Raw genomic sequence first — 27,459 nt, 5'->3', positions numbered from 1 at the left:
TGGTTAGGGCAACACTGAAAACACTTCCATCCACTTGCATGAAATCCCAGAATGATCTGTCTTAAACCTCAGATCCAAAAAGAATAACCAAAAAATATCAGGCTTTCTTTGAAGTAATTGCTACAAAGTATAATTGTAAAAGCTGAAGTATAATTGCTACAAAGAAAGCCAGTTTGGTGTAGTGGTTAAGTGTGCTGACTTTTATCTGGGAGAACTGGGTTTGATTTCCCACTCCTCCACATGCACCTGCTGGAATGGCCTTGGGTTAGCCATAGCTATCACAGGAGTTGTCCTTGAAAGAGCAACTGCTGTGAGAGCCCTCTCAGCCCCACCCACTTCTTCTTCTGCATTTGCCACCAAAGTCTTCACAGTGGAATATGGTAAGCAGTGAGGTGCCGCAGGGCTCAGTACAGGGTCCCATGCTCTTTAACTTGTTCATTAATGATTTAGAGTTGAGAGTAAGCAGTGAAGTGGCTAAGTTTGCAGATGACACTAAATTGTTCAGGGTGGTAAGAACCAGGGAGGATTGTGAGGCACTCCAAAGAGATCTGTTGAGACTGGGTGAGTGGGCGTCAACATGGCAGATGAGGTTCAATGTGGACAAGTGCAAAGTAATGTACATTGGAGCCAAAAATCCCAGCTACAAATACAAGTTGATGGGGTGTGAACTGGCAGAGACTGACCAAGAGAGATCTTGGGATCGTTGTAGATAACTCATTGAAAATGTCAAGACAGTGTGCGATTGCAATAAAAAAAGGCCAATGCAATGCTGGGAATTATTAGGAAGGGAATTGAAAACAAATCAGCCAGTATCATAATGCCCCTGAATAAATCGATGGTGCGGTCTCATTTGGAATTCTGTGCACAATTCCGGCCACCACATCTCAAAAAGGATATTATAGCATTGGAAAAAGTCCAGAAAAGGGCAACTAGAATGATTAAAGGTTTGGAACACTTTCCCTATGAAGAAAGTTTAAAATGCTTGGGGCTCTTTAGCTTGGAGAAACATTGGCTGCGGGATGACATGATAGAGGTTTACAAGATTATGCATGGGATGGAGAAAGTAGAGAAAAAAGTACTTTTCTTCCTTTCTCACAATACAAGAACTTGTGGGCATTCAATGAAATTGCTGAGCAGTCGGGTTAGAACGGATAAAAGGAAGTACTTCTTCACCCAAAAGGTGATTAACTTGTGGAATTCATTGCCACAGGACGTGGCGGCGGCTACAAGCATAACCAGCTTCAAGAGGGGTTTGGATAAAAATATGGAGCAGAGGTCCATCAGTGGCTATTAGCCACAGCATATTATTGGAACTGTCTGGGGCAGTGATGCTCTGTATTCTTGGTGCTTGAGGGGGCAAAGTGGAAGGGCTTCTAACCCCACTTGTGAACCTCCTTTTTTTTTTGGCCACTTTGTGACACACAGTGTTGGACTGGATGGGCCATTGGCCTGATCCAACCTGGCTTCTCTTATGTTCTTATTCCTGAATGGGAGAATGCATTGGGGCAATACCATGAGACCACGGGAAAGGAAGCAGGCTGGGAATTCTGTTTTAAAGCTTAGTTAAGGGTCCAGACTTTAAAATGTACTTCATTTTCATATGCTGTCATTGCTAACTGTGAACTTCACGGATGTGTCATTTGTTTCCCCTTCCTTCACCCTAAATTACACAATCATTCTAAATCTGAGTGTACTTGTGTGCTTGCTGTATTTCCCCCACCCCCCACCCCAAAAAAAGAGCTCACAGGTAAACAGTTTGAAATTCTACTAAAACTGCCTTTTGATGCTTATGTCTCATGGTCCTTGGATGTTCACTATGGATTCAAAAGATGTTCACTGTGGATCAAGCTGATGCAGAAAACAAATGCATCTTTCCCAGATGATTAGAGCCAAGTATCAGAGTATGTGTATTTTTCCTTACCAATTTGCAGTGGAATTCAAATAATAAAGTTAAGTCTAAATATGGGAGTAGAGACTCGGAAGCATATAATTGTACTAGGCACAGTGAAGTGTGACCATGCTGAATTTAGTTACAAAAACATTTGTGTTACAGATATGCCCATACAAATGCGACTGTTTGGTACAAGTGTTCATAACAAAATGCTTCCGGCGTCTTGTCCTCAAGGTTTGAGAAGAGAATTATTCTAATTCAGTCATTACACCAATCCCGAAAGACAAGTTATCTTTCAAAAGCAGTATTAAAGAAGGGTATGAGTTTGCTGCACCAAAAAAATTGTTTAAAAGGTAAAGGTAGTCCCCTGTGCAAGCACCAGTTGTTTCTGACTCTGAGGTGATGTTGCTTTCACAATGTTTTCATGGCAGACTTTTTACAGGGTGGCTTGCCATTGCCATTGCCAGTCATCTACACTTCCCCCCGCAGCAAGCTGGGTACTTGTTTTACCAACCTTGGAAGGATGGAAGGCTGAGTCACCCTTAGAGTGGGACAAGGGGATCTAGCATAAGAGGAGCTAGCATAAAATTTCATCTTTTGCTTGCACACAGTGGGAAGTGCAAGAAAAAGGCCATGGTAGCACCTCATGGAAAGCCAGATTTATTGCATCCATGCTTGAATGTCCACTTGTGCACTACCTTGTGCAACAGGTTCCTGGTTGCTATAATATATAGGAAGGAAAGCACTAGTTACCCAGGCAGAACTGTGCTAAGCCCATTTATGTCTCCTCTTGCATGCTGCTGGATCCAAGCCAACCACTCCACCATTAAAGGGCCATGGATGCTTTACCATCACTATTGTAAGACAAAATATTGCCAGGTTTTACATTCAGGATGATGGCCAATGATAGAAAACATAAAAGAATCCAAAGGATGTTGCCAGAAGAAACCAAATTTTGAACCCACTATGTTGTAGCCACTCAGCTAATAGTAGCACCATTTTGCTGGAGGAGCATATTGTGGTTAGCTGAACAGAATTGGCAGGATACAACCCAATTCATCTTTTTACACATTATGAATTTATGCAAATATCTTCCCCATGCAAAGGAACATATTCCAGAAAAAAATGTTTAGTGCACCATATAATTGGAGTAAGCCTCATTTATTTAATAACAAGACATACACAACAGTGGTGATTTTTCCACGGTTAATAAATAATGCTTACTGGACTCTCTGGGTGGTCCTTGTTTTTCTACAAATTGGAATGGTTTTTCTAACCACAAGAAAGCTTAGCAAGGTTCTCCCAGACAATGCAAAAATTACGTTTCAGTCCAAATTATGTTGAATGCAGGGAAGAATCTCTTATGTAGTTGCAAATAAAGTCAACAGCCCTTTTAGAAAAGAGACTATCTCATTGCCTCCTAATTTAGATTCCCCGTAGACTCGGTCCACAAATGATATAGGAACCTATGGAAAACAAAACACATCATAAAATTATTCCACTCTTAACCTTCAAAAAGATAAGTAAATGGACTAGAAAGTAAACAAACAAACAATCCAAATCAACTGGATTAAACTTAGTTCAAACAAAGCACTCATGACGCAACATGTTTCACTGAAGAGTGATCCCAGTAGGCAGCCGTGTTGGTCTGAAGCAATAGAACAAAACAGTAGACAAGTGCACCTTTAAGACCAACTAAGTTTTATTCAGAATGTAAGCTTTCGTATGCTCTTAAGCAGACTTCATCAGACAAATGGGGATGGATGCAGCAATTCTTAATATAAGTGTGCAGAGTGGAATCATGGAAATGTTTTTAGCAGATTAAAAGAATCACAAATAGGATCTGTGTTTGTTAGTGTAGGACAAAACGGCTGAAAATACACTTTTTTGCTTTCTACTGCTTTGTTCACTGAACAAAGCATTTGATTAGCCCCAGTAATCAAATGTTGTGGTTCTGTCAGACGGCAGTATAGTCATATTTGATCCACAAAACATTTTAGCAAAAATCCTCTGCAACTCATCACAGCATCTAAAAAATTATCAGCTATCATTTCTTGCGAAACAATATTTTGAATTTTTATGCAAAATAAAGCTTAGAAAACATGCCATATTAGACTAGCAGCCCAGAACAGAAATTGGGATCCTTTCTTCCAAGTTCCACCTGTGGTTACACATGCCTTGATAATAACCTTTTAAACAACTACTATGGACCTTCTGTACCAAAGTACTAACATTTTTATCCTTTCCTTCAGTCAATGAGCTCAAAGTGGCATAATTTTATCTCACTCTGTTCATTTTATCCTACAACCCTTCACAGTAAGTTAGCCTAAGTGAGCACAAATAGTCAAGGGTCACACTCACAACAGTAAACTTGAAGGATGAGTAGAAATTTAAACTTGGATCTCCCCGTTTCTAGCCCAAGCACTATGCCAGGAGTGGCCAATGGTAGCTCTCCAGATTTTTTTTGCCTACAACTCCCATCAGCCCCAGCCATTGGCTATGCTGGCTGGGGCTGATGGGAGTTGTAGGCAAAAAAACATCTGGAGAGCTACCGTCGGCCACCCCTGCAATATGCCATAGAGTTACCTCGTGTAACAAAAGCATTGTTGTATTACATGATTAAAAATGACTCAGTAAAAATAAAAGTTTCAGAGTGAAGTCATGCTGGTCTGCAATTGAACAGCTAGATTCAAATCTAGTAGCACCTTACAGACTAACAAGATTTTGGGGGTATAAGCTTTTGAGAGTCAAAATGGTATCTTGACAAGGGAGACTGGATTCTTGAATGCTTATTCCTCAAAAATCTTGTTGGTCTCTAGGCTGCTCCTGGACTCTCATCTAATAAGAATAAAAACGGAAAAGGGATCTAACTCATCTTTCTGCTCTTAATTGCATTATGCAAGCAACAGTGGTTTACCACACAAGGTTGTCTGTTGGCAAGGACCAACAAGGCAAGAAAACTGCAGTTAGTTATTTACATGCAAGGTCCCAAATAAAGATTACTAACAATGTTAGCTTTCCTTTTTAATGTATCACCCACCTATAGCGTTCCAATATTTAAATCCTGCAGCTTCAGTTAAAGCCACGTATTTCCCCAGTTCACTTAGTTAAAAGGGGAAAAACAGGTTTGCAATGGTTTGGACTGTCAGTTATGTTCAGAACAGCAGTACAGGAACTTTAAATGTTTCAGCATGTAAGACTATATGTTAAAAAATTCCCATGGGCCCAAGCAGGTGGAATCCACAGATGATTTGGTTAGGTACTTTCAAACTGTGCTTCCCTGCCAAAAATAAGAAGCTGTTCCACCTCAAAACAATCATTTATACTGCCAGTGAAGAGCCCAAGGCAGATATCCTGATACATCATCTGTTTCCTCACAGATAAACAAAAAGCAAATCTCTCACTGTGTCAACAACCAAATATACAAAATAAATTTTACAGAAATTCTTGTTTTAAATTCTTACAATATTGCACTCAAATGAAAATACAAAATATCATCATCCACCAAGGTTCACATTGCTTTTTCTAGAGTCTCTATTGCATACTCCGTGTGTATGTGTGTTTGAGAACACATCCAGGCTCAGACAGTTTAGTGAAAGGATCTGATAGGCTAAAATCAGCCATTGGATGTGGTTTTGTGGTAGGCAAGCAGCCATTATGAATTATAAGGTTACTGTTCTCCAGCTGGCATATAGCATAATGGGAAATACTGTTTTTAACAATCATAGAATTTTTTTACATGTAATAAGTACTATGCATAAAAATGTAAACACCTCATATGGGTGCCAAGTTGAGATGTTACAGCTTTAAGATGACATTGTGGAAAACAACACACCTGATGCTAATTAATGAGATAGGAAGGTCTAAATGGAGACCAGAGCTGTAGCAAAACTGAACGTGATTAATGTGTGCTAAATGTTAGCAATGGCCACAATGTTCCATTAAGTAAGTGATACAAGATTAGCATAAATGTACAAGTAGTAACTTAGTCAATTATTAAACTTGATGATTTTTATTTTGTGTTAGTAATTATAGTCTTAATGATGTAATGATTAATTTGTAGAGAAAATTTATTTACTTGGATACTCCATACTGACCGAGAAGAGGCATCAAAAATTGAAGGAACAGAGCATCAGCCAACTTCATTTTGGATCGACAACAAAACCAAAATCTCCCCTGGAAAACGGTTTATCCAAAAAAGAGCAATAAGGACCTGTAATTTGTTGGGATTCATTTTGGACATCTGGAATGAGCCTAGATGTGTTCATACATACACACACATGGAGTACTCAATAGAGCAGGGGTGTCAAACATGTGGCCTGGGGGCCAAATCAGGTCCCTGGAGGGCTCCCCGAGCACTTGGCTATTGCCTGCTTCCTTCTTCTCTCTTGCTTCCTTCTGCATAACAACTTGCTTTGCAGGGCTTGGTCAATCGCATAGGAGTTATAGAGCAAAACCTCTATTTTCTCCATTGGTCAAGACTCCTCTCCTTAGGAGGAAGGGGGGGGAGAGAAAGCTTGCTTTGCCAGGCTCTTTCAATCGCACAGCAGAGCTACTGAGCCAAGCCTCTCTTCCTTCTATTGGCTGAGGAGGTCTTCCCCCTCCTGGTCCCTCAGCGAAGAAGAAGAATTGCAAATTTATACCCCCGAATCAGAGACTCAGAGCGGCTCACTATCTCCCATATCTTCTCCCCCCACAACAGACACCCTGTGAGGTGGGTGGGGCTGAGAGGGCTCACACAGCAGCTGCCCTTTCAAGGACAACCTCTTCCAGAGCTATGGCTAACCCAAGGCCATTCCAGCAGGTGCAAGTGGAGGAGTGGGGAATCAAACCCGGTTCTCCCAGGTAAGAGTCCACACACTTAACCACTACACCAAACCAGAGCGCTTCCTTTGCCCAGTTCCCTGGATCCTATGGGAGATACAAAGAAAGCACCTTTAAGACCAGTGACTGCTAATGTTTTAAGCATGTCTAATTTTAACTTTTAAAAAACCACATCTTTAATTGTGTTTGTCTGTGTCCTTTAAAAAGTTTATCTCTCTGCTACCTGGCATTACATTTTAATGACACACACGCGGCTCGGCCTGAAAAAGTCTCAGTTCGGCCCTCATAGCAAATTAGTTCGACAACCCTGCAATAGAGGGACTGCAGAAAAAGCAATGCGAACCTTGGTAGATGGTAATATTTTATATTTGTATTCTGAGTGCAATATTGTAATTTAAACACAAAAATTTATTTTGTATATTTAGTTGTTGACACAGTGAGATAGTTGGCTTCCAGATTTGCAGTCTTTTCCCATGGCCCCATTTAGTTCTATAACCTCACAGACAAGGGCATAAAGTCAGGGGGAAATCACCATAGCCAAGACTATCCAGGGCTCCTGAGGAAGCTTCTTTTCAACACTGACAAGCTACACCTGTGTCAGTAGTAGTGGGATTTTTTTAAAAAGTTTAAAATTAGTATGATAAAAAGGCTTGTAAGAAACAATTGTATAAGACATTCCATAAGGCAAGGAATCATTTCAAGAACGTCTCTGATGTGGAACCAGGGAAAGATTTTTTTTTCTCAGAAGCGTCCTAACCCACTGCAGTTTAAGCTTCTTGAAACAGAACATGTAGAACTGGTTACATATTTATTCCATATTTATAATTCCATATTTATTCCAGCGTGGACTCTTATCTAGGAGAACCGGGTTTGATTCCCCACTCCTCCACTTGCAGCTGCTGGAATGGCCTTGGGTCAGCCATAGGCTAGCTATCTCAGAACTGTTCTTGAAATGGCAGCTTGTGAGAGAGCTCTCCCAGCCCCACCTACCCCACAGGGTGTCTGTTGTGGGGGAGGTGGGAGGTAAAGGAGATTGTAAACTGCTCTGAGATTCAGAGTGAAGGGCAAAGTATAAATCCAATATCATCATTTTCAAATCTTGTGTCACTAGTTAAGATGCTTCAAGGTACAGTGGCACATGCAGTATTTGTGAATGCACTAAGTTTATCCCTAGCGAATGAACAGCAGCGAGGCAAAGATGAAGTCCAAGCACCAAGCTACACATCTGGATTTTTAAAGAGTTGAGTTAGGGTTCCCTGGATCCAACCAATGGTCCCCCCAGCCACACAAGCAGCTCCAGGAAATGGCTGTTTTTTCTTTTTTTTTAAAAAAAGGAGTCAAAATGGGCATGAAATTCTACAGCAAGGTGAGGAAGTGCTCCTGCCCGCCCCCCCCACCGCAAAGCCATCCCTCATGCTGCAACTGTGCTGAAATAATTGAGCTCTTTCTCCTCCCATGGCTGCGTCCTGAGCCCGTTTTGTTTTCCTTTCTTTTTTAAAAAGTCATTTTCCAAACCTGAGGTATGGCTGCAAGAAACCACACTTTAAAAACCCAAATTTGTAGTTGGTCCCCAAGCTGTTACTGGAATACGAACAAAAACAAGGAATGATGAACTACAACACAGCCTGTCCTTTTCTGCGTAGTTCCTCTGACTCCGCAGCTGTAATGCGGATAGAAGGCATCAGGCTATATCAAACAACTGACCAAATTAATTACCACGATTTTTGTGAATGCAGACCTACTGCGGAAAAATGTTTCAACTCAGCACTAACGATAAAATTGTTTACACACTTGAACAGCTGACTGCTTCACTTGTAGGTCATTAACTATCACGGCTCTCCATTACGTCCATGACACAATTTATGCAATTCCTGATATGATACTAGATCGAGTCATTCTCAGTCTGCTTTGTTGATTGCCACCAACCAAGATATCAATTTTCTCTCATTAACCTTAAGTGATCCTTAGATGGAATTATGTTTCCTAAGCATTTTCACCTGGCAGCCCATTAGGAATCTAGGAACTACTTAATACAGAAGTGAAAGTTAATGCTTTGCTTATTTGCAAGATCTGTAGTATACCTCTCCAATAGAGTACCCCAGTTGTCTAGCTCGAACAATCATTTCCATCTGGAAAACGTATCCTTTCGAAACACACTTCTCGATTAGCTTCTGTAAAACCTCTTTTCTGTATAACCTGCAAGAACACATTAAATGTATTTATTTATTTATTTGCCTTTCTTGCATGGACTCGATGAGGATTATGCATAGTGAGCACGGCCGGCGCATCCATTAGGCAGCCTTAGGCGGCTGCCTGGAGTGCAGCCCGGGGGAGAGGGTGCTGGTTTCAGCTCTTCCCCCTGCCCCTGGCAAGAGAAATTTACAAGCTTGGCGGCAGCAGCAGCACAGTTTGCACAGTGCACCCCTGCTGCTGACTGCCATCTCCCACACTGTGTCTGTGCTTCCAGAAGTACAGACACAGTGCAGGAGGCGGATCTATGGCAGTCAGCAGTGGGGCACGCTGTGCGAACCATGCTGCTGCCAGCCGAGCTCACCCACACTGGGGGTGAGGGTGGGGGGAAGGAGAAGTGTATTGGGCGGGGGGGAGGGGCACCATGCCTGGGGTGCTGACCTTGTGCTAGCACCCTGGTGCCAGCACTGATAGTGAGTTAGTACAATAGGCAAAATGGGATATTGAATAGCTAATGCATTAGAAAACTGGAACCACCAGACAGAACAGGAGCATATTAAGCAGTACAAAAATTACATAAGGATCTTTACAATATTCTATATACAACAGGAAAGACCACAAGTCACAATCATTAACTAAAAAGCCTTTAAAAAAAAATCAGTTACACACACAAAAAAAGCTTTGAGAACTATTACTATGGAAGCCAATACACAACTGCCACTTGCCACTGGTTTACAGGAAAGATAGACTGAAGTTGTACGAATAGGGAATTATAGGTTAAAATGTTGTGCCATTATTTGTTTCTTGCAACTGGCCTCAGACTGAGCTGAGGAATTTTCCCAGGTATAGCCATCTCCCCTACCCCAAGACAGGCTCCTTGTATCCTTTATAGCTTAGGCGGGGGGGGGGGGGGGAAGCAGCCTGGAAATAGGCTGCCCAGAGCTGTTTCACCTGGCAGCAGACCTGGAGGAGAGCAGAAGAACAGCTTAGAGTAGGCTCCATTAATTTGATAAATTCTTGGCCCTCTTAAAATGCCAGCCTAAGCACAGTTCTAAATCTGTGGAAGTCAATGGGCTTCCAAGGGGATGCATTTAGACTAAATTTTGGGCTGACAAAAAAAAATCAGCAAAACAGAATTCTTCTGCCTCCTCCCGCTTACTGCAGCCCACCAATCTTCCTGAAATTCTGCTGCTCCTTGGGAAATGGAGACCCTCAGGAATGGCATGAGGGACAAGTTGGGGGCTGTAGCAGGATTGGCGTAATTTACACTTCACATTCTGTTAGCAGAAAATTTAGTCTGGATTTGTAAGAACATAAGTACAGCATACTGCATCAAACCAGTGTCCATCTAGTACAGCATCCTGTTTCACATAGCAGCTAACCAGATGCCCTAGAGAGGGCCAAACAAACATGGCACAGAGGCTGAGGATTTCCCCTGATGCTGTCTCCTAGCACTGACGATCACTGGTTTGTTGCCCCTGTATATGGATTCCCTATACTCACCATAGTTAGTAACCAGTGATATACTTCTCCTCCATGAACCTGTCTAATCCCCTGTTAAAATCATGTATGTTTACGATCAATCCTCCATTGCCAGTGAATTCCAGTTAAATTACTCACTAAGTAAAGAAGTGTTTTCTTTTGCCTGTCCTGAACCCGTTTTTCCATCAATGTCATTGGGTGCCTCCTAGTTCTTGTATTAGTCAATGCAACTCTTCAGTTGCACTGTTAGACATTAAAATACTACATTTAAGCCAGCATACCTGAAACTTCCTGTTAAGTCAGATGCACCTGGCCGCAGAAGAACCTGAGTTAAGAAATTGGCACCCCGGCTGCCAAGGAAGACACACAGTGTTAAGCATTTAAAAACTGAAGTTTAAATAGGAAAAATCAATGGGTGCTTTTCAAAATCATATGGGCCTAAAAATATGGTGAAGAATAAGATTAAGAAGCATTTGTTAATATATAAACCAGGAAAGGCCATTAAGTCTACAGAAACCAGAAGATTTTTCTTTGATTTCTGTTATTGTACAGCACCTAGAATGGCTACAGAATTATAATGATAAATGTACAGTCAATAGAAATGGGACAAAATAGAAGCAAGGAATGTTAAAAGAATAGGACTCAGCACAAATGAAAGGCTAGTCTGAGAAAGTACGAGAGAAATGAAAAACTCCACACCCTGATCTGTAATTGCTTTTAACACTTTTGAAGACAAATGCAATATCCTAATACTTCACCTGACTTGGAAATGGTTCAAGAAACTGCTTGTCTTGCTTCACTTGTACTGAATGCCAAATCTTTATCAGATAACATCGTTTCATCAGCTATTCTGTAAACTGTAATCAGATATTTCTTATCAGACTAAATATGGAGTCTAGTATTTGGCATATTCAATCTTTTCTGTTACTAAACTGAAAATTTCAGCATATGGCTCATCTGATCACAGAGCTGCAATGAAGGAATAAGTCAGTTTGTGGAATTTTCAATGAAACTTTTACATGTAAATGGTCCTCCCATGGTTTTGTTGTTGTTAACTACTGTGTGCAAACTCTGTGTGTGATGCTGCCAAGCATTTTCTTCTTTTAAACCATCAAGTACTTAGGGATCCAGTTCAAATATGGACTGCAGTGTAGATGAAGAGTTTAACCCTCCTGGCCCTTCTGTTTTACAAAGTCCCATGGCACAACTAGTTGTTCTTTTGGAAAAAACAGCAACTCTCTGGGGAAATTCAAGGGTTATCAAAACTCCAGGAGGGAAGAGTTAAACCTTCCTTCCCCCACATGACAATCCTAATCCATATCCTTTCACAGCTGTTATTTAAAAGGAAAATAAATTCTTAGGAACATTGGACATGGAAATCTCAGCAATGCGGGAATAAGGCTTTGCTGCAAACAGGTGACCTTTAGAATGGAATTCTCCAATTAAAAATATGCGGGGAGCCCTGACCTGGATAGCCCAGGCAAGCCTGATTTCATCAGATTCCTCTGGCAAATACTTGGATGGCGGACTTCCTTGGAATACCAGAGGCAGGGGCAAGCTTTATTCAGCCACCTCAATGAATATCTTCCATGCCCCCAGTAGGGGTCAGTCATGAGAGGTCGCCGTGACTTCCAGGTGTATATACACACACACACACACTAAAAACACACCAAAAAGGAGGAACATCCTCATTCAAGAGTTTAGTATACAGAAATGTATTACTTCTATCTATCAATCCTGTCTTGCAGGTGGAACTGCATGCAGCTGTCTGTTTGCAACCACCTAGGAAACACACTCAAGCAGCTCAGATACAGTAAGTCAGTCCCAATGAAGCCAACTGTACTACTCACAGGTAAGTTTGCACAGTTGCTATTGTGAAAGTAGCCAAGAAACACATCATCCAGAAGAATTGCTGCTCCCAGGTTAGACAGACTCCATCACTAATTATTGACATCAACACTGCAATGGGACCATAAATAGCTCCTTGGGTATAAGCAGAACCCCTTCATAACTTTTATCCTCAAGACAACATGGGATGAACATAAGTTGTTGTTCTCTCAGACACATCTCATTGATGTTTCCAAAGCCAAGCTCTTTAAGATAACCATGAAAAAGTTGGATGGGTTTTTATAACCTGAAATCAGGAATTGCAGGGCTACACATACTGCATGTAGGCACCTCGAACAAGTCACCAGAGAAGCTGGATATACTTCTAAATAAATAATAAAATAAACGACAAGATCTAGCTAATCCATGCATATTTAGATTCCACTTTTCACTTGTTAAGAAACCAATGCAACAGTGTTCATAATATTTTGCTTCTAAGACTACTAGATCTGTAGAAACACAATACAAGCTGCCTTCAAGCCCCACCATCAGTTCATGCATATCTGAACTAATACTGGGAGTTGTACAGAAAATACATTGGGTGGCACCTTTCAGACATGCCTGAAAGAACATTTTGGAAAACAGAGGAAATATTTTTCAGAAACATAAGGATATTTTTAATCATGAAGGTACAATGCAAATTTACTCATGAGCAGTGACATTGACTTCAATGAATCGCACCTACTGCATCCTGAACTATCTTTCCTTTATTTGATTTGCAGTATTTAATATGCATACATTTTCCTTTTGCAATATGCAGCTGGTATTCAAAAGTGAAATATTTTTACACTTTTGCACAAATACACCTGACCAAACTCTATTCACATGGTACAGGGTAAACCAAACACTCCACTACATTGAGGATATGGGATCAGGAAAATCACCAAATGAAATTTATTTCCTAGTCCAGATTTGCAGTTTCCTAGTCCAGATTTGCAGGGGTATCCTGAGACCCCCTAACACCCATTAAAAAAGGATTTGAAACTCACTGTCTGGAAAGGAGGGGGGGGGGGGAATGAAATCTGCCTGGTCCAGCTGTGGAAATAAAGGTAAAGGATAGCAGAACAATATCTATCTCCTAATGGAAGAAGGAAATGACTTTCAAAAAGGTGTATATGGGATTATGAGCATTAATGCGGGATAAGGCTTTGCTGCAACCAGGTTTAAGTTTTCATACACACACACAGTTCATGGAATGTGGCTAAGCGCTTGGCAATCATTATGACAGTTTATCCTTAAAAAGTTTCCTCTGAAATAAACAGGAGACACACAAAATATTTTCAGACATGTATAAACTTGGATAAAACTACTAACCTGATTAATTTCCGTTTCACATCCCATCCATGAACACCACCATTTCCTTTATACCGAGTTCCAGACACAATGTCCAAGTTACCTTCTTTCTGCTTTCTGTAGAAATAAAAACCAGGAAAGAGGAGAAAAAGCAGCTGACAAAAACCTCGGTCAACAATGTTATGATAAGCAGGTATGGCTGCCATCCAACTGAGTACACATTTGTTCTACCACTAAAATATGTCAATAATGGCATAAAACCAAATCCAGAAACTTGTCTGAGTCTTGACTTAGATGCTGCTATGCAGAGTATTCTTATTGACTTATGGATACAGAATATTATAGAATATCATTACTTAAGTGCCTGATGCAATATGTAAGACAAGTCACCATGTTTCAGACTACATATCACAAAATTGATATAAGGCTATAAAATTGGACAACTCTATATATGTTATATTGAGTTCCTTGAAGGAAGGATGGCATACCAGCAATTGTGTTAAATGTTACACTACTGCAGATGTAAAGCTGTTGGCATTTTGAGGAGTGCACTCCATCTCCTTTCCTTCTCTGACATAACCAGTTTCTCATTATGTCTGCAGTGGACTCTTTCTGAACTGAACTTTGCAGGCCCACTTCAGACCCTAGTTACAAACTCCACTTAAACAAGGGGAACTGATTTGTGTTTGTCATGGACAGGAAAACAGCAGTCTCTTAGATGTTGTGATAGACAATATGGCTAATGTTCAGAATTAGGAACTGTATGCAGTCCACAAACATAATGTGTTTAGTGGTGCTAAGAACTGTTTTGCATTTCTGTGCCTTTATGGTGAATGTCTGTCCTTTTATGGTGAATTGCTGTCAAAATAATGAGAGTAGGATCAGATGTTTAATGCAAAATTTGTCATACCATGATTCTTTGTGAAAGACTAGGTGAAAAGCAAACACATTCAGTGACAGTCTGGGCCCTGCCCTGGGAATACTCCATCCTGGCAGCCCCCACAGCCCTGCCCTTAAGTTCCTGTGGAGTTGCTGATAATCACACACACTCAGGCTGGGGTGAGGGTGGTTAACTGCAGGGTGGGGCCCCTCAACCAACCTACAGCTGAACTCTGTACTGCCTGAAATTCAGGCAAGGTGGGGGATATGCTGTAGGGTAGCTGGGAACTGACTGTCCTACCTCCCCTGCTGCCTGAGTGATTCTAGGGACTCTTCTGAGTTTTGCCTGGGACTCCAGAATCATTAATATCAACCCCAAATACATTTATAGTCTGGCTTGTAATATTTGTATTTTAATATTTGACCTTTCTATATTGCTGATCAAATTCCAAGTCTTTATGGTCCAATTCCAACACTCTTGTCCCTTCAATACACTAGATCTCCTATTAGGGCTCTTGGCTGCTTTGTTGGAAAGAAGATCCAGATGATTAGATGGGATTTGTCAGATTTGCGAGAGTGCTCAGAACTGAATCCATGAAGAGTAGCAATACACACATGGGGAAAGTACATGTCAGTTAAACCTAGAACTTTCCTTAAAAGACACGCAATGCTACCTGCTACCATAGAACCCTTCTGCTCATAGTCTGAACCAGTGCTGGGGGGAGGGAGTCATCTGTCTTCAAAATGAACAAGAGAGGAGCCTACTCTAACTTGCTGAACAAAGCTTGTTGACATAAAATGCCTTAGATTCTGTCTGGCATTATACATATACGTTATGCAGCCTTTAACCACATAAACTGAAACGGCTACATATTCAATTAGACCAGTATCTAGCAACTTTAGTGCTGTCTACTCTGGCTAGAAGTAGCTGTCCAGGATCTTACGGATTTCACATCACCTACTGGAGATGCCAAGGATTGATCCTGGGACCTTCAGTCATGCAAAGAAGATGTTCTCCCACTAAGCCACAGCCCCACCTACCTAAGAGGTCCATGCTGAGCTTCATATTTAAAGTATATACAACCTGAGAAAGCAGCTTTTGAACGGAAAGAGTTTGAACATGGTTCCAATGGCATAAAATTCTCTGGTGATTTATAGTATACATAATTTAACTGTATATATTACATAAAGGCAGTCACCTTGAAAGACTTCAGATACTAGAGAAAGTACCCACCTGATAAATTCTGGAATGAATTTTGGCTGAAACACAGAAATATTCCAAATCAATGAAAGCTAAATAAATCAAACTTTTAGAAACACATATGCAAGTACACAGGACAAACTTACATGGTGTGAGAGGTCAGCATCCATAATAATAATGAAGTTCCCTGTAGCGTGCTTCATTCCATGAATATAAGCAGTCCCTGATACAAACAGCACAAAAGCCATTTCTGACATCCGCATACAGAATAATGTACGTAAATTGTTTAGATGCAATCATCTCCATGTATTTCTAACTCAATTACCAGGTTCACACTCCAATCCTAAGCAGTGTTAAGTTCACTGAAGTCAGTGGGCTTTAAAGTGTGCAACTCTGCTTACAATTGCACTGCCAGTCTGCTACAGAATTCCTTTGCCTTGAAAAACTGTGGAGGGAGGATTTTAGAAAGCACTGCTCCTCTCATTACAAAGCGTGGCATCTGCCAACATTGTTTCTAACCTCATTGCACACTGAGAGATATTCTGACTTTGACTTCAGTTTCAGAGGGTACTCTCTGCAAGAGAACAGCTAAATTTGAGTCAAACAGTCCCGCAGAGATAGTACAGTCAGATAGGATCTGAGGAAGGCAGCTCTGACTCTCAAAAACTCATACCCCCCAAATCTTGGTCTCTAAGGTGCTACTGGACTTGAATCTAACTTTGATTTTAATAAACAAGACTCCTGCCTCACAGGGACAGATATGAATAGAGCAAATGAATAGCCTTCTTGCCTTCCTTTAGACATTTTAATGTTCATTTTTATTTTATAGTGCATAATTATTAAAGCACTCCTCCAGAAATCTAGTCAGATTTTCCCTAAATGACTTTCAGTTCTTAAATGAAAGCCTGAGGTTTAAAATATTTTTTGGGGAAAAAATTCTTTATAATTTATAGTATATACTTATAATCTAAGATGTACATCTGTGGTTGATAAACATTCTCATTTTGCAGGATTTACTTCGTACATGAAACTGTTTTAAAAACCATCTGCCCTTTTTCTTTGCCAACATTTCAGCAAAACACAGTTTTTCCTTTTCAGTATTAAATCATGATTCATTTCATGTGGGTCACAAAAACGTATGTGATGAACAACACAAATCTAACACTGTCTACCCACTTGAGGAAATGAGAGAAGTAGATTAAAAAAGAGGGAAGTGTGAGTTCCTTAACTCAAAAACAAGTTTTAAGGACCACAGGCTCTTTCACTGAAAACACAGACAGGAAAGCAATTTCCATAGATGAAGCTGAAGTTTTTACCTGACCCAGTCTTGTAAGTAGTTACATATATACAAAAAAGAGATACCAGCAGCACTTAACATTTTACCCACCCTCATGTGACTGCGTATCATCAGGGCTTAGCCGTTTGCATGCAAGGAATGGTTACTGCGGCTGAGTGAATGGTCAACTATACAGCTGGTGCAGTCTCTCTTTAAAGTCACCATATGGGAGACAGAAATGGCTTGCATTTTTTGAATCATTCTTCAGTCAATCAGCAAACCTACTTTAGCCAGTCACTAGTTAGAAATACACATGCAGCAATTTCACTTTCAGCCAACCACTAAAAGGCCAATGATTGTATTAATCAGCCCTAAATCCAACAGATTTTAAGAAAGCAGAGTTAAGTTTGCAGCCTAATTACCTGTTTAAACTATATAGGAACTGCTTGTAAGTTAACCGTGTTGAAATACGCTATTGAAGTTAATGCATCTATCTCTACACCTTAATATAAATAGCTTCCTCAAGCTCCCAGAACTAACATTAAACATACACAACTACAAAACCAGGAAAACTTATAATTAAAACTGCTATATCATTAACTTTAACGAATACTTACCCAATCCCAGTTTTTTTGCTCTGGGTCTTAAAAGCTGTAATAGAGTGGGAGACAAAACGGTTAATATATTAACTGTGTTCCATGACTCATGACTATCTACAGTGCCTTTATTTAGATAAAATGTCAACGTTATCATGGCTCGTTCTTCTCTGAAGCAGAATTGTTAAATATTTGCACATCATTTGTCGTCAAAATATAAATGATACAGACATTACTTTGAAAGAGCTGTCAATAAAAAAGGGCGTCTAGGCGAAATTTAGAAGATATGGTTAGTCTTTGCCAAAAATCCTATTTAGTAAGTGAGTTTCTCATTCAGAATATGCTGGCAGTTTCCACATAATAGGGTATCCATGCTACCAGCAAGAAAAAAATAATAATTTAATGAAACCACAGTTTCTTTGGCTGCTGGAGTCCTGCATGGGGAACATGTGGCACATTAAAAGTTCTCACTGTCATGCATCTAGGAAAAGCATGGAAGCCTCGACCACCAAAGAATCTGTCAGGCACATTTGCCACTAATTTTAACTGAATTAACCTTCTTCAGAGAAAGGATAATTACGTGCCTGGTTTTGGCCACAAAAGTTCACAACTGTGTAGTTATCTTAAATCTCATTTCATGAAGTACACTGGATTTTTAATGCTATGCCATTTTTAATGGCTAAATACTCAACATACCCCTTAAAACGTAAAGGTAGACCCCTGTGCAAGCACCAGTCGTTTCCAACTCTGGGGTGACGTCACATCGCAACGTTTTCACAGCAGACATTTTACGGGGTGGTTTGCCATTGCCTTCCTCAGTCATCTACACTTTCCCCACAGCAAGCTGAGTACTCATTTTACCAACCTCAGAAGGACTGAAGGCTGAGTCAACCTTGAGCCGGCTGCCTGAACCCAGCTTCCCCCGGGATCTAACTCAGGTCGTGAGCAGAGAGCTTTGACTGGAGTTTTACCACTCTGCCCCATGGGGCTGCAACATACCCCTTACAAATACATTAAAATTATTTAATTATTTAAGGAGAAATTTTATATATTTATAACATACCTCTGATAGATATATAAAATTTCTCTTTAAATAAATCATTGTAACTTTTGTTCTTTAAGTGTACGGTCTTCAACAGTATGAATTAGTTTTTAATGTATTTATTATTTTAATTATCTGATGTATATAAGCAGGAACCCAGGAGGAACTTGCAGAGCTGGCATCTCCCCCTGCCTTTCATTCTTCTCCTCTTCCTTTCCTTCCCACCCTTCTTTGTCACTCTTTCCCTCCTGTCTCTCTTTGCCCAGGGAACACCCATGAGATTCACAGGGGTTTCTGCTCCCACTCTACTGCCATTTCCATCTCCCCACCTCTTCTCCTTCCCTGCCACCTTCTCCTCCATGCACAGGAGATCAGTTCCACTGGTCTGTAGCAGGAATCCTGCAGTGCTGAATGCAGCACTTGGGGAGCACTTGGGCGGCCCATAAAAAGCAGGGAGACGTCAAGGAAGGAGCAGAGAAGGGGATGTGAAGCAGCAGATAAGCCTGCTGTGAAGCAAGAGATTTTTCCTCGTCTTTTTGCAAAGCTCAGCAGGGGAAGAGGTCAAAGCTGGTTTACATATAGAGTTCCCTTTCTCCCACTTTCTCTCCCTGTCTTTCTTTGTTTTCTCTCCTCCAACAGCTGCTGTCAAATGCACATACTATTTCTTGCTCTGTTCCCCCCCCCAAAGACTTCTGACACAATTGCACACTCTCTCCGTCTGTTTTGTTCCCTCCATTTCACTGCAGCCACCTCCTCCCCCTTCACCAGCCCACGCTGCACCCCGCTGGAAGTCTATAAGGAAAGATGGAAGGAAGAAGAGGAGATTGGATTTATCAAGGGATTTTTTTGTAGTAGGAACTCCTTTGCATATTAGGCCACACTCCCTTATGTAGCCAATCCTACAGGGCTCTTAGTGCAGGGCCTACTCTAAGCTCCAGGAAGATTGGCTACATCAGGGGTGTGTGGCCTAATATGCAAAGGAGTTCCTGCTACAAAAAAAAGCCCTGGATTTATATCCCGTCGTTCACTACCTGAAGGAGTCTCAGAATGGCTTACAATTATCCAGGCGAGTAAATGGCTTATGCTGAGGCAAGTCAGTGGGTGGCTTTCTGTTTCCTGCATCTCTTTGCCTGGCCTTCTCAGCAGCCAAGGAGAACACTGAAGAGGGCAGCTGAGGAAGCAGTGCTGGAGCCTCCTCATCCAATCACCTGTCTCTCATCTGAACTGTGAGTCATTACGGTGGGAGCAGTGTCAGGTACCAGGGTGTTGCTGAAGTCAAAGTCAACTAAGGAGCCTACAGCATCTTCTCCTCCCATGTCTGATCCACGGATTTCAATATACGCAGATCAGCCCCACTTCTACTATTAGATATAAGATATATTTTAAATACCTTTCTAACCTCCCCTTTCTGTCACCTCCCACCCATATATGTGAATATATTAACAAAGAGATCTGCTAGCATCTGACCCAAGTCCCTCCGTTCAGTCCTACAAGTGCACATGCAGCAACAATGGGAGAAACCATACCTGCTTGACTTCTCTCTGACAACCAGCTATTAAATAATCTTCTGAGAACATGGTGAAAGCAACACTAAAATCGTGTACAACTTTTAACAGTGAGGTGCAAAGCTGCAGCAAAAGACATTAATTCATGAAATCTAAAAATGCACCCTCTGCAATAAGTTATCACCTCCCATGTTATTAAACCATAGAGCAAAGGTTAGTTTGTACAGTTAACAAAACCAAGAATCCCAATACCATTCTAAAGAATTCTGAATGGCTTTTGTTCTATCAGCTCAGCAGGTAGGGCAAAACACCAACACCAACACAACTTACAATTTTGTCTGATCCATAAATCTTTATCAATTGTTCAGCAATTTCCTGTGTTCCATCTGGGCTTCCATCATCTATCACTATAATTTCAAAGTCATTGCCGCTGAAAAAGAGAATGAGCTTGTGAAACTAATTTTGAAAATTGTATCATTTCACAAATTAGTTGTGAAAGGGATATGGGGAAAGGGAATGCCCATTGCCCATCAAAGGTAAATGCTGTCATTAATGTTATCTATCACCTTTCTCATACATCTCAGAAATGAACTGAATTGCTTCATAGCACAGATTCCACATTGTTGGAGACAAGATGATTGTCCATCATTTTCCAGGATTTGAGAATACTGTACCCAACAGGGTCTGATTTTAGCAGTCCTGCTACAAGAATTAGTGCATGGCCAATCATCATAATCAGTACTAGAGAGACGAATAGCTTTGTTTTCTGAAGACTGCAGCCTTCCGAGATTCTGAAGCTACTGACAAAGGTACCCGTCCATGTACCTGTTCGATTAAACCTTACAGAATTTGTTATTTGATAAGCAAATTCAAAGGCCATTACTCTGGGTCCTGAATCAATAAATATGACTTTCATGGGTGAAACACAGCTAATGGCCCTTCCTCGGTCATGCATGTTCAACACTGGCTAGTAGGATCAGGCCAACAGCCCATGCGGTCTTACATCCTGTTGCTCACAAAGACCAGCTGCATACCACTGGGAAGTGCTCTGGAACACACACAAGCAGAGCACAGATGAACTATCCCTCTGAAGCAATAATTCCAGAGAAGTAGTTGTAGAAAGGTTGCCAAATGGCTGGAGAAAAAACATGTCCTGTTTCTTTAAATGGATGCTAAAGAAATCTTATTTACCTTCATTCTAAGAAAAGCTTCACCTGTCCAATTCTATACAAAAGTCTTTATTAAAGGGACAGAAAATTATTCTCCAGGCCTGTTGACAGCTTTACCGCTGTGGCAAAAACAAGTCTTGTATCATCTTAGAGGTTAGCAAGTTTTTCTATTTTTCTTCTTCTTTTCTAGTACACAAGTGGCTTTTGTGTACTAGACACCACTTTGTCAGATATATGTTATGGGTCCTGTCAGCATACATTTATAGTTTGCAAGAGGTTACAAAGATTAAAAAGCCAGAATTGTGTTGCATTCCATGGCCATTTGATCCGGATTTTAAAAAAAGACATGCTTGCCTCTGTTCCATAAAGGAGGGGCAGCTGCTTTCTATACAGCAAGCAGCAGTTCCTCTCATGTATCTATAAAAAAGGACTGTTAAGCAAACCAGAATTGTCACTTAGGTTGAGATAGTCAAAGATGATCCTTTAAGTATATGGATTCCCAGTGTTAATGTGTTCTTGCTAAAGTCACCATTCTCAATTTGTCCCATCTCTTCCACAATTTAAAGATTCACATTTGTAGTCTTTTTGGGTCGAGTGGGGGAAAAATGTTACTCAAATGGTATAGGCCAGGGGTGGGCAAACTGTGGCTCAGGAGCCACATGTGGCTCTTTCACACACATTGTGTGGCTCTCAAAGTCCACACCACCCCATCGGCCGGCTTGGAGAAGGCATTTGTCAACCTGGCCAACCTTGGTTAGGCCTGGTCTCATGGACTCCTCCTTCAAAAGCCAAAATAGGCCTAGAACAGGCCAAGCATTTAAAGTTAAAGGTGCTTTTTTCCACCTCTCCCTCCCTCGCAGCTCTCAAACATCTGACATTTATTCTGTGTGGCTCCTATGTTAAGAAAGTTTGGCCACCCCTGTATAGGTGATGAGTGATAAGTCCACACATCTGGTGCTCCAGAAAATTCATTATGGTGGTTCACTGTATCACACAGTGGCATTAATACTTCCAGGTCTACAGAACTTATTGGATATTGCCACAAAATGCATGGTGTGGGGGCCAGGGAGATGGAAGGAGACAAGAAAATAACTCTGCAACACTACCATGACTAATATTTATCTTATGTTTATCAGATGGTATGGCTGGGGACCAACAGAGACGTTCCACTGCCTATTTTGCTGTTCTGCACAGATGAAAAAGGAAGCTGTTCTTAATGAAGGCAGAAATTTAATTTTTTTGTGATACTATTTTTGTGGCAGATATGGCCCTCTTGCCTTTATGATGACCTCAAGAAACTTACAAAGAGCTATTAACTTTTTTTGCTATACTGATTACGAAATCACCAATGTGCTGCATAAAGTGACCCCCCCCCGGCAGTCCCTCTGTACCCAAAACATCAATTTAATATGCAGCTCTTGAAGTGAGTTTATCAGCTATTAAACTAACAAGAACAGATACTGTGGTTCAATCTTCACTATAAAGATTTTTTTCAAAAGGGACTATTTCTCCAAGCCAATCTTCACACAGAGTTGCAATGGGGTTTTGGACACCTTTCTGTGAGCCACTGGCGCTATTCTCACAGTCAGGTTGTTTCCTCAGTAGCAGCCTTCATTTATGTGACAATATGTAATGGCAACATAGTGTTCACTTGCGGAAAGTCCATAGGTTGCTGTTGTTCAGTCGCACAATCGAGTCCGACTCTTTGTGACCCCATGGACTAAGTCACACCAGGCCCTCCTGTCTTCCACCATCACCCGAAGTCTGCTCAAATTTGTGTTAGTTACATCAGTAATGCTGTCCAGCCATCTCATCTTTTGCCATCCCCTTCTTCTTTTGCCTTCTGTCTTTCCCAGCCTTCTGTCTCCATAGGCTGTGACTCTATAAACACTTATGTGGAAGCTAGTTCTGCTGAATACAGTGGGATTTACTTCAGAGTAAACATCTTCTGGATTGTGCTTGCAACCATTTCTGTGATTTGAAAGAAATAACTTTTGCTTTCCCTGTGGGCAATTCTTGACAAAAGAGACCATAGGAAGGGCTACAGGGAAGCCTGATGTAACATGCAAAAGCCAGAACACCAACAGAAAAGACTGAATTAAACAGAAGTTTTAAAAATAAATTCTTATTGGTGGCCCCCCTCCCCCAAGATCATGTGAACTGGTCTTTAAGAAGTCTAGCAAATAAACCCACAAATGTTACCAAGCTCACAGATCTAAGCTACCAGATGTGATTTTTCCCCATCAGCAGCAATCACATTTTTCTAAGAGACTGTGATCAAGTGCCAAAAATCATGTCTCTGATTGCCAAGTGGTTGCGCTGAAGTCTGCATACACAAGCAGGTGAATATCGACAGAGGGTGAAACCATAATTTCCATGGTCTCAGAGAATCATCTGAATTGGTCCTGAGAAGCCCAGGGTGATGGTGGTGGTTGTAGTAATAATAATAATAATAATATCCAGTTCAAACTGGAGTTTATCAATTTATTCTTGATCAATACAAGTTAGACTGAACTATTTAATAATCATTACTAGGCTTAAATTATGAACACAGAAAACACAAAGGCCATGTTTAATTCATTTTATGCATTTGATGAAGTGGGTGCTAGGCTAAAAAACCTTACACCAAAGTAAGATTTCAAAGCATCACACCACAATTCCTTTTTTACTGTAAAAAAACTTAGACAGCTTGACAAAGTGGACTCTAGTCCCTAAAAGTTCTTGCTAGAAGAAAAACCTGTTAATAACGGGCCTTTAAAGTGCCACAAGAATCCTGCTTATTTTCATCATGCCAGAAACACAGTCCAAAACACATGAAGATCTAACCTAGCAAACTTTAAGAGGGGCACCTAAGTAACTATTTTCTTCATTCCATCCTTTCACCAACCAGCTCAGGTCAATATACAAGCTACCCCATTTTATCCTCACAACAATCCTGCAAGGTAGCATGTAGAGAAAAAATGACTGCCTAAGATCATCCTGTGAGATCCATAACAGAGCAGGATTTGAACTGTGGTCTCCCTGCCCATTACACACTGAGAAGTCTCAGCATATTGCATCCACGAGCCCATATGGCTCGCATTACGAAACATGTTAGAACCCACTATTAGAATAGATAATTCCTCAGTGGTAAAGCATCTGCTGGGTAAGCAGAAGGTCCCAGGTTCAATCCCGGCATCTCCAACTAAAATAAAAGGGTCTACGGGCAAATACGTGTGAAAAACCTTCGCTTGAGACCCTGGCGAGCCGCTGCCAGTCTGAGTAGACAATACTGACTTTGATGGACCAAGGGTCTGATTCAGTATAAGGCAGCTTCATGTGTTCATATGTTCTCCGTTTACGCAGCCAACACAGTGGCGGAGAGTGATACGAAACCTCTACGTTGCCTTTGAAAAGGGGGGGGGGGAAGAAAGACTGAGTACTCTTTTGAACCGGAGTAACTAATCCGGAGTGCAAAATTTGTCTGAATTTACAACGTTAGCTCAAATCTTAGCGGCGGCGCGGAGAAGGAAATGGAAACTAACCCCCCCCCCCCGGTTTCCTTGCCCCACCCCCGTAGTCACCTCTCCTGGAAGCTCCGCACCAGCAGCCACACGATGAGCGGCAGATTCTCGCGCTCGTTGTAGGTGGGCAGCAGCACCGAGTACTTGTCCCGTGAGGCTGCCATGATGGCGGCGGCCCTCGGAGAGGAGACGGCGCTTGCGTGTCAACCAGCCAAGCGGGCCTTTTGCCTCAGCGCCGGCGACGGAAACGGAAGAGGCGAGGCCCACCTCTTGAAGCTTCTTTCGGATCCATAATTAATACCTTCTTTTCTCCCCCCTTTCAATTTGAGGGAAGAAGCGGCCGCTGAGGCGATGTCTGAGCGCGCGGGAAAAAAGGCGCGCCTCTCAGAGGCCGACGGCTCGAGCGCGGCCTCTGAGGAGATCATCATTCCCTCTCCTCTCCCCCTCCGCACAGAACTGAGCCGGCTGGAGATCGAGCGCTACTCGCGGCAGCTGGTGCTCCCGGAGACCGGCGTGCGCGGGCAGCTGCTGCTCTCCGCCTGCTCGGTGCTGGTGGTGGGCTGCGGCGGCCTGGGCTGCCCGCTGGCGCAGTACTTGGCGGCGGCCGGCGTGGGCCGCTTGGGCCTGGTGGACCACGACGTGGTGGAGCTGAACAACCTCCACAGGCAGGTCCTGCACCGCGAGAGCCGTCTGGGCCGCTCCAAAGCCGGGTCGGCGGCCGCCGCTTTGAGGGAGCTCAACTCCACGGTGGAGTGCGTGCCTTACGAGCTGGCCCTCAGCCGGGACACGGCCTTGGAGCTGGTGCGGGCCTACGACGTGGTGGCCGACTGCTCCGACAACGTGCCCACCCGCTATCTGGTCAACGATGCTTGCGTGCTGGCGGGGAAGCCCTTGGTGTCGGCCAGCGCGCTCAGGCTGGAGGGGCAGCTCGTGGTGTATGGCTACCGCGGGGGTCCTTGCTACCGCTGCCTCTTCCCCAAGCCCCCTCCTCCGGAGACCGTCACCAATTGTGCAGACGGCGGGGTCTTGGGGGTCGTGCCTGGCATCCTGGGGTCGCTGCAGGCTTTGGAGGTGCTCAAGATCGCCGCTGGGATAGGGACCTCTTTCAGCCAGGCTATGCTGATCTTTGACGCCTTGGAAGGCAGCTTTCGACGCATCAAGCTGAGGCCCAGGAACCCCAATTGCGCAGTTTGCGGGGACAATCCCTTTGTGACCGCCTTGCAGGATTACGAACTCTTCTGTGGGTCTTCGGCGACTGACAAGTGTCGGATGTTATGCCTCTTGAAGAACGAGGAGCGGGTGTCTGTGGAAGAGTACAAAAAGATACTGGACAGCAAGGTCCCTCATATACTGGTAGATGTCCGTCCCCCAGTAGAGGTGGACATCTGTCGCTTGCCGCAGGCTGTCTTTGTGCCGTTAAGTAAGTTGCAAGAAAAAGACGAAGGCTGTCTGAAATGTCTCGTCCAAAGGATATGTGAAGCAAGGCAGTTGTCAAATGAAGATACAGCTTTCCCAGTTTATGTTGTCTGCAAATTAGGAAACGACTCTCAAAAGGCAGTGAAAATATTGCAGGGATTGTCTTATCCTGGGCTAGGTTTAATTTCTGCTAAGGACATCAAAGGGGGGCTTACGGCTTGGGCTACCAAAATCAATCCTGAGTTTCCTCAGTATTGATTTTGTATAATAATAATCATCTTTTTAGAACTTGAAGATGCACTGATCATTGTCGTTAAGATTATTTAAAGAACCTCTTTAATAAGTTTACAGTGGTGTATTAGAATATTCAGTTTCTCTTGTCAGTTTTTTTCTTTAATAAAAGCCAAAAGATGTGTTTGCATCAGTGTTTTAAAACCAGTTTGCTGTAGTGGTTAAGTGTGCCGACTCTTACCTGGGAGAACTGGGTTTGATTCCCCACTCCCACTTGCAGCTGCTGGAATGGTCTTGGGCTAACCAAAACTCTGGCAGAGGTTGTCCTTGAAAGGGTAGCTGCTGTGAGAGTCCTCTCAGCCCCACCCACCTCATAGGGTGTCTGTTGTGGGGGAGGAAGATAAAGGAGATTGTGAGCCACTCTGAGATCCAATATCTTCTTCTTCTTATATGATATTTCAGAAAGGCTTTCTTGCTATTGAAATGAGTGGCTGTTTTACATCTTCATTGTAGTAAAATGAAACCAATAATTCAGTGGCATCTTAAAGACTAACAAGATTTATTGCAATCTAATACTCTTATTCCAACCTCTCTTACTGGAATTCCTTGCCTGTGTACTCGGGCTTCCATGTTTTTCCCCCAACTGCTTTTGAGAATTCAAGATGCGTGCAAAAACTCATGAGCCATGGAGGCAATTTCCAACTATCTTGAAACAAATATAATCAGTAATTTGCACAGAATTTTCTTCTAAGCTTCTTGTACCAATCTTGAAGGAGGGATTAAGGAAGAGCTATTTCCTGCAGTAAGGTCAGCACAAAGAGGAGATAGGAATTGTTGCTGTGTGTTGTCATAGTACGTGGTTTAGACTGAGTATAAGGTGTTTCTGTTCTTATCTAGGTTCTTGCACTTTTGTACAGAGCCATTTTGGTGTGGTGGTTAAGTGCATGGACTCTTATCTGGGAAAACCAGGTTTGATTCCCCATCCCCACTCCTTCACTTGCAGCTGCTGGAATGGCCTTGGGTCAGCCATAGCTCTTACAGAGTTGTCCTCGAAAGGGCAGCTTCTGTGAGAGC

At 42.2% G+C, this 27,459-nt stretch overlaps 2 protein-coding genes across 2 annotated transcripts; one reads left to right on the top strand and one right to left on the bottom strand.

Annotated features, from left to right (window-relative positions):
• Positions 1-3,036: 3,036 nt before the first annotated feature.
• Positions 3,037-25,236, bottom strand: DPM1 (dolichyl-phosphate mannosyltransferase subunit 1, catalytic). The gene is made up of 9 exons (XM_060230788.1): positions 24,799-25,236; positions 20,397-20,496; positions 17,541-17,574; positions 15,794-15,870; positions 15,681-15,706; positions 13,589-13,684; positions 10,669-10,737; positions 8,797-8,911; positions 3,037-3,357 (listed from the first exon to the last, which is right to left on the bottom strand). Exons 1-9 carry the CDS (start codon positions 24,900-24,902, stop codon positions 3,253-3,255), a joined length of 726 nt encoding a protein of 241 aa, XP_060086771.1. The 5' UTR covers positions 24,903-25,236; the 3' UTR covers positions 3,037-3,252.
• Positions 24,807-26,589, top strand: MOCS3 (molybdenum cofactor synthesis 3). The gene has a single exon (XM_060230787.1). The coding sequence runs from the start codon at positions 25,090-25,092 to the stop codon at positions 26,410-26,412; it is 1,323 nt and encodes a 440-aa protein (XP_060086770.1). The 5' UTR covers positions 24,807-25,089; the 3' UTR covers positions 26,413-26,589.
• The last annotated feature ends 870 nt before the right edge of the window (positions 26,590-27,459 follow it).

Source organism: Heteronotia binoei, chromosome 2 (assembly GCF_032191835.1).
Source record: "Heteronotia binoei isolate CCM8104 ecotype False Entrance Well chromosome 2, APGP_CSIRO_Hbin_v1, whole genome shotgun sequence".
Taxonomy (NCBI): Eukaryota; Metazoa; Chordata; class Lepidosauria; order Squamata; family Gekkonidae; genus Heteronotia; species Heteronotia binoei.
Note: the sequence above shows the minus strand (reverse complement) of the source record. Positions and strands in the feature narration are given on the sequence as shown.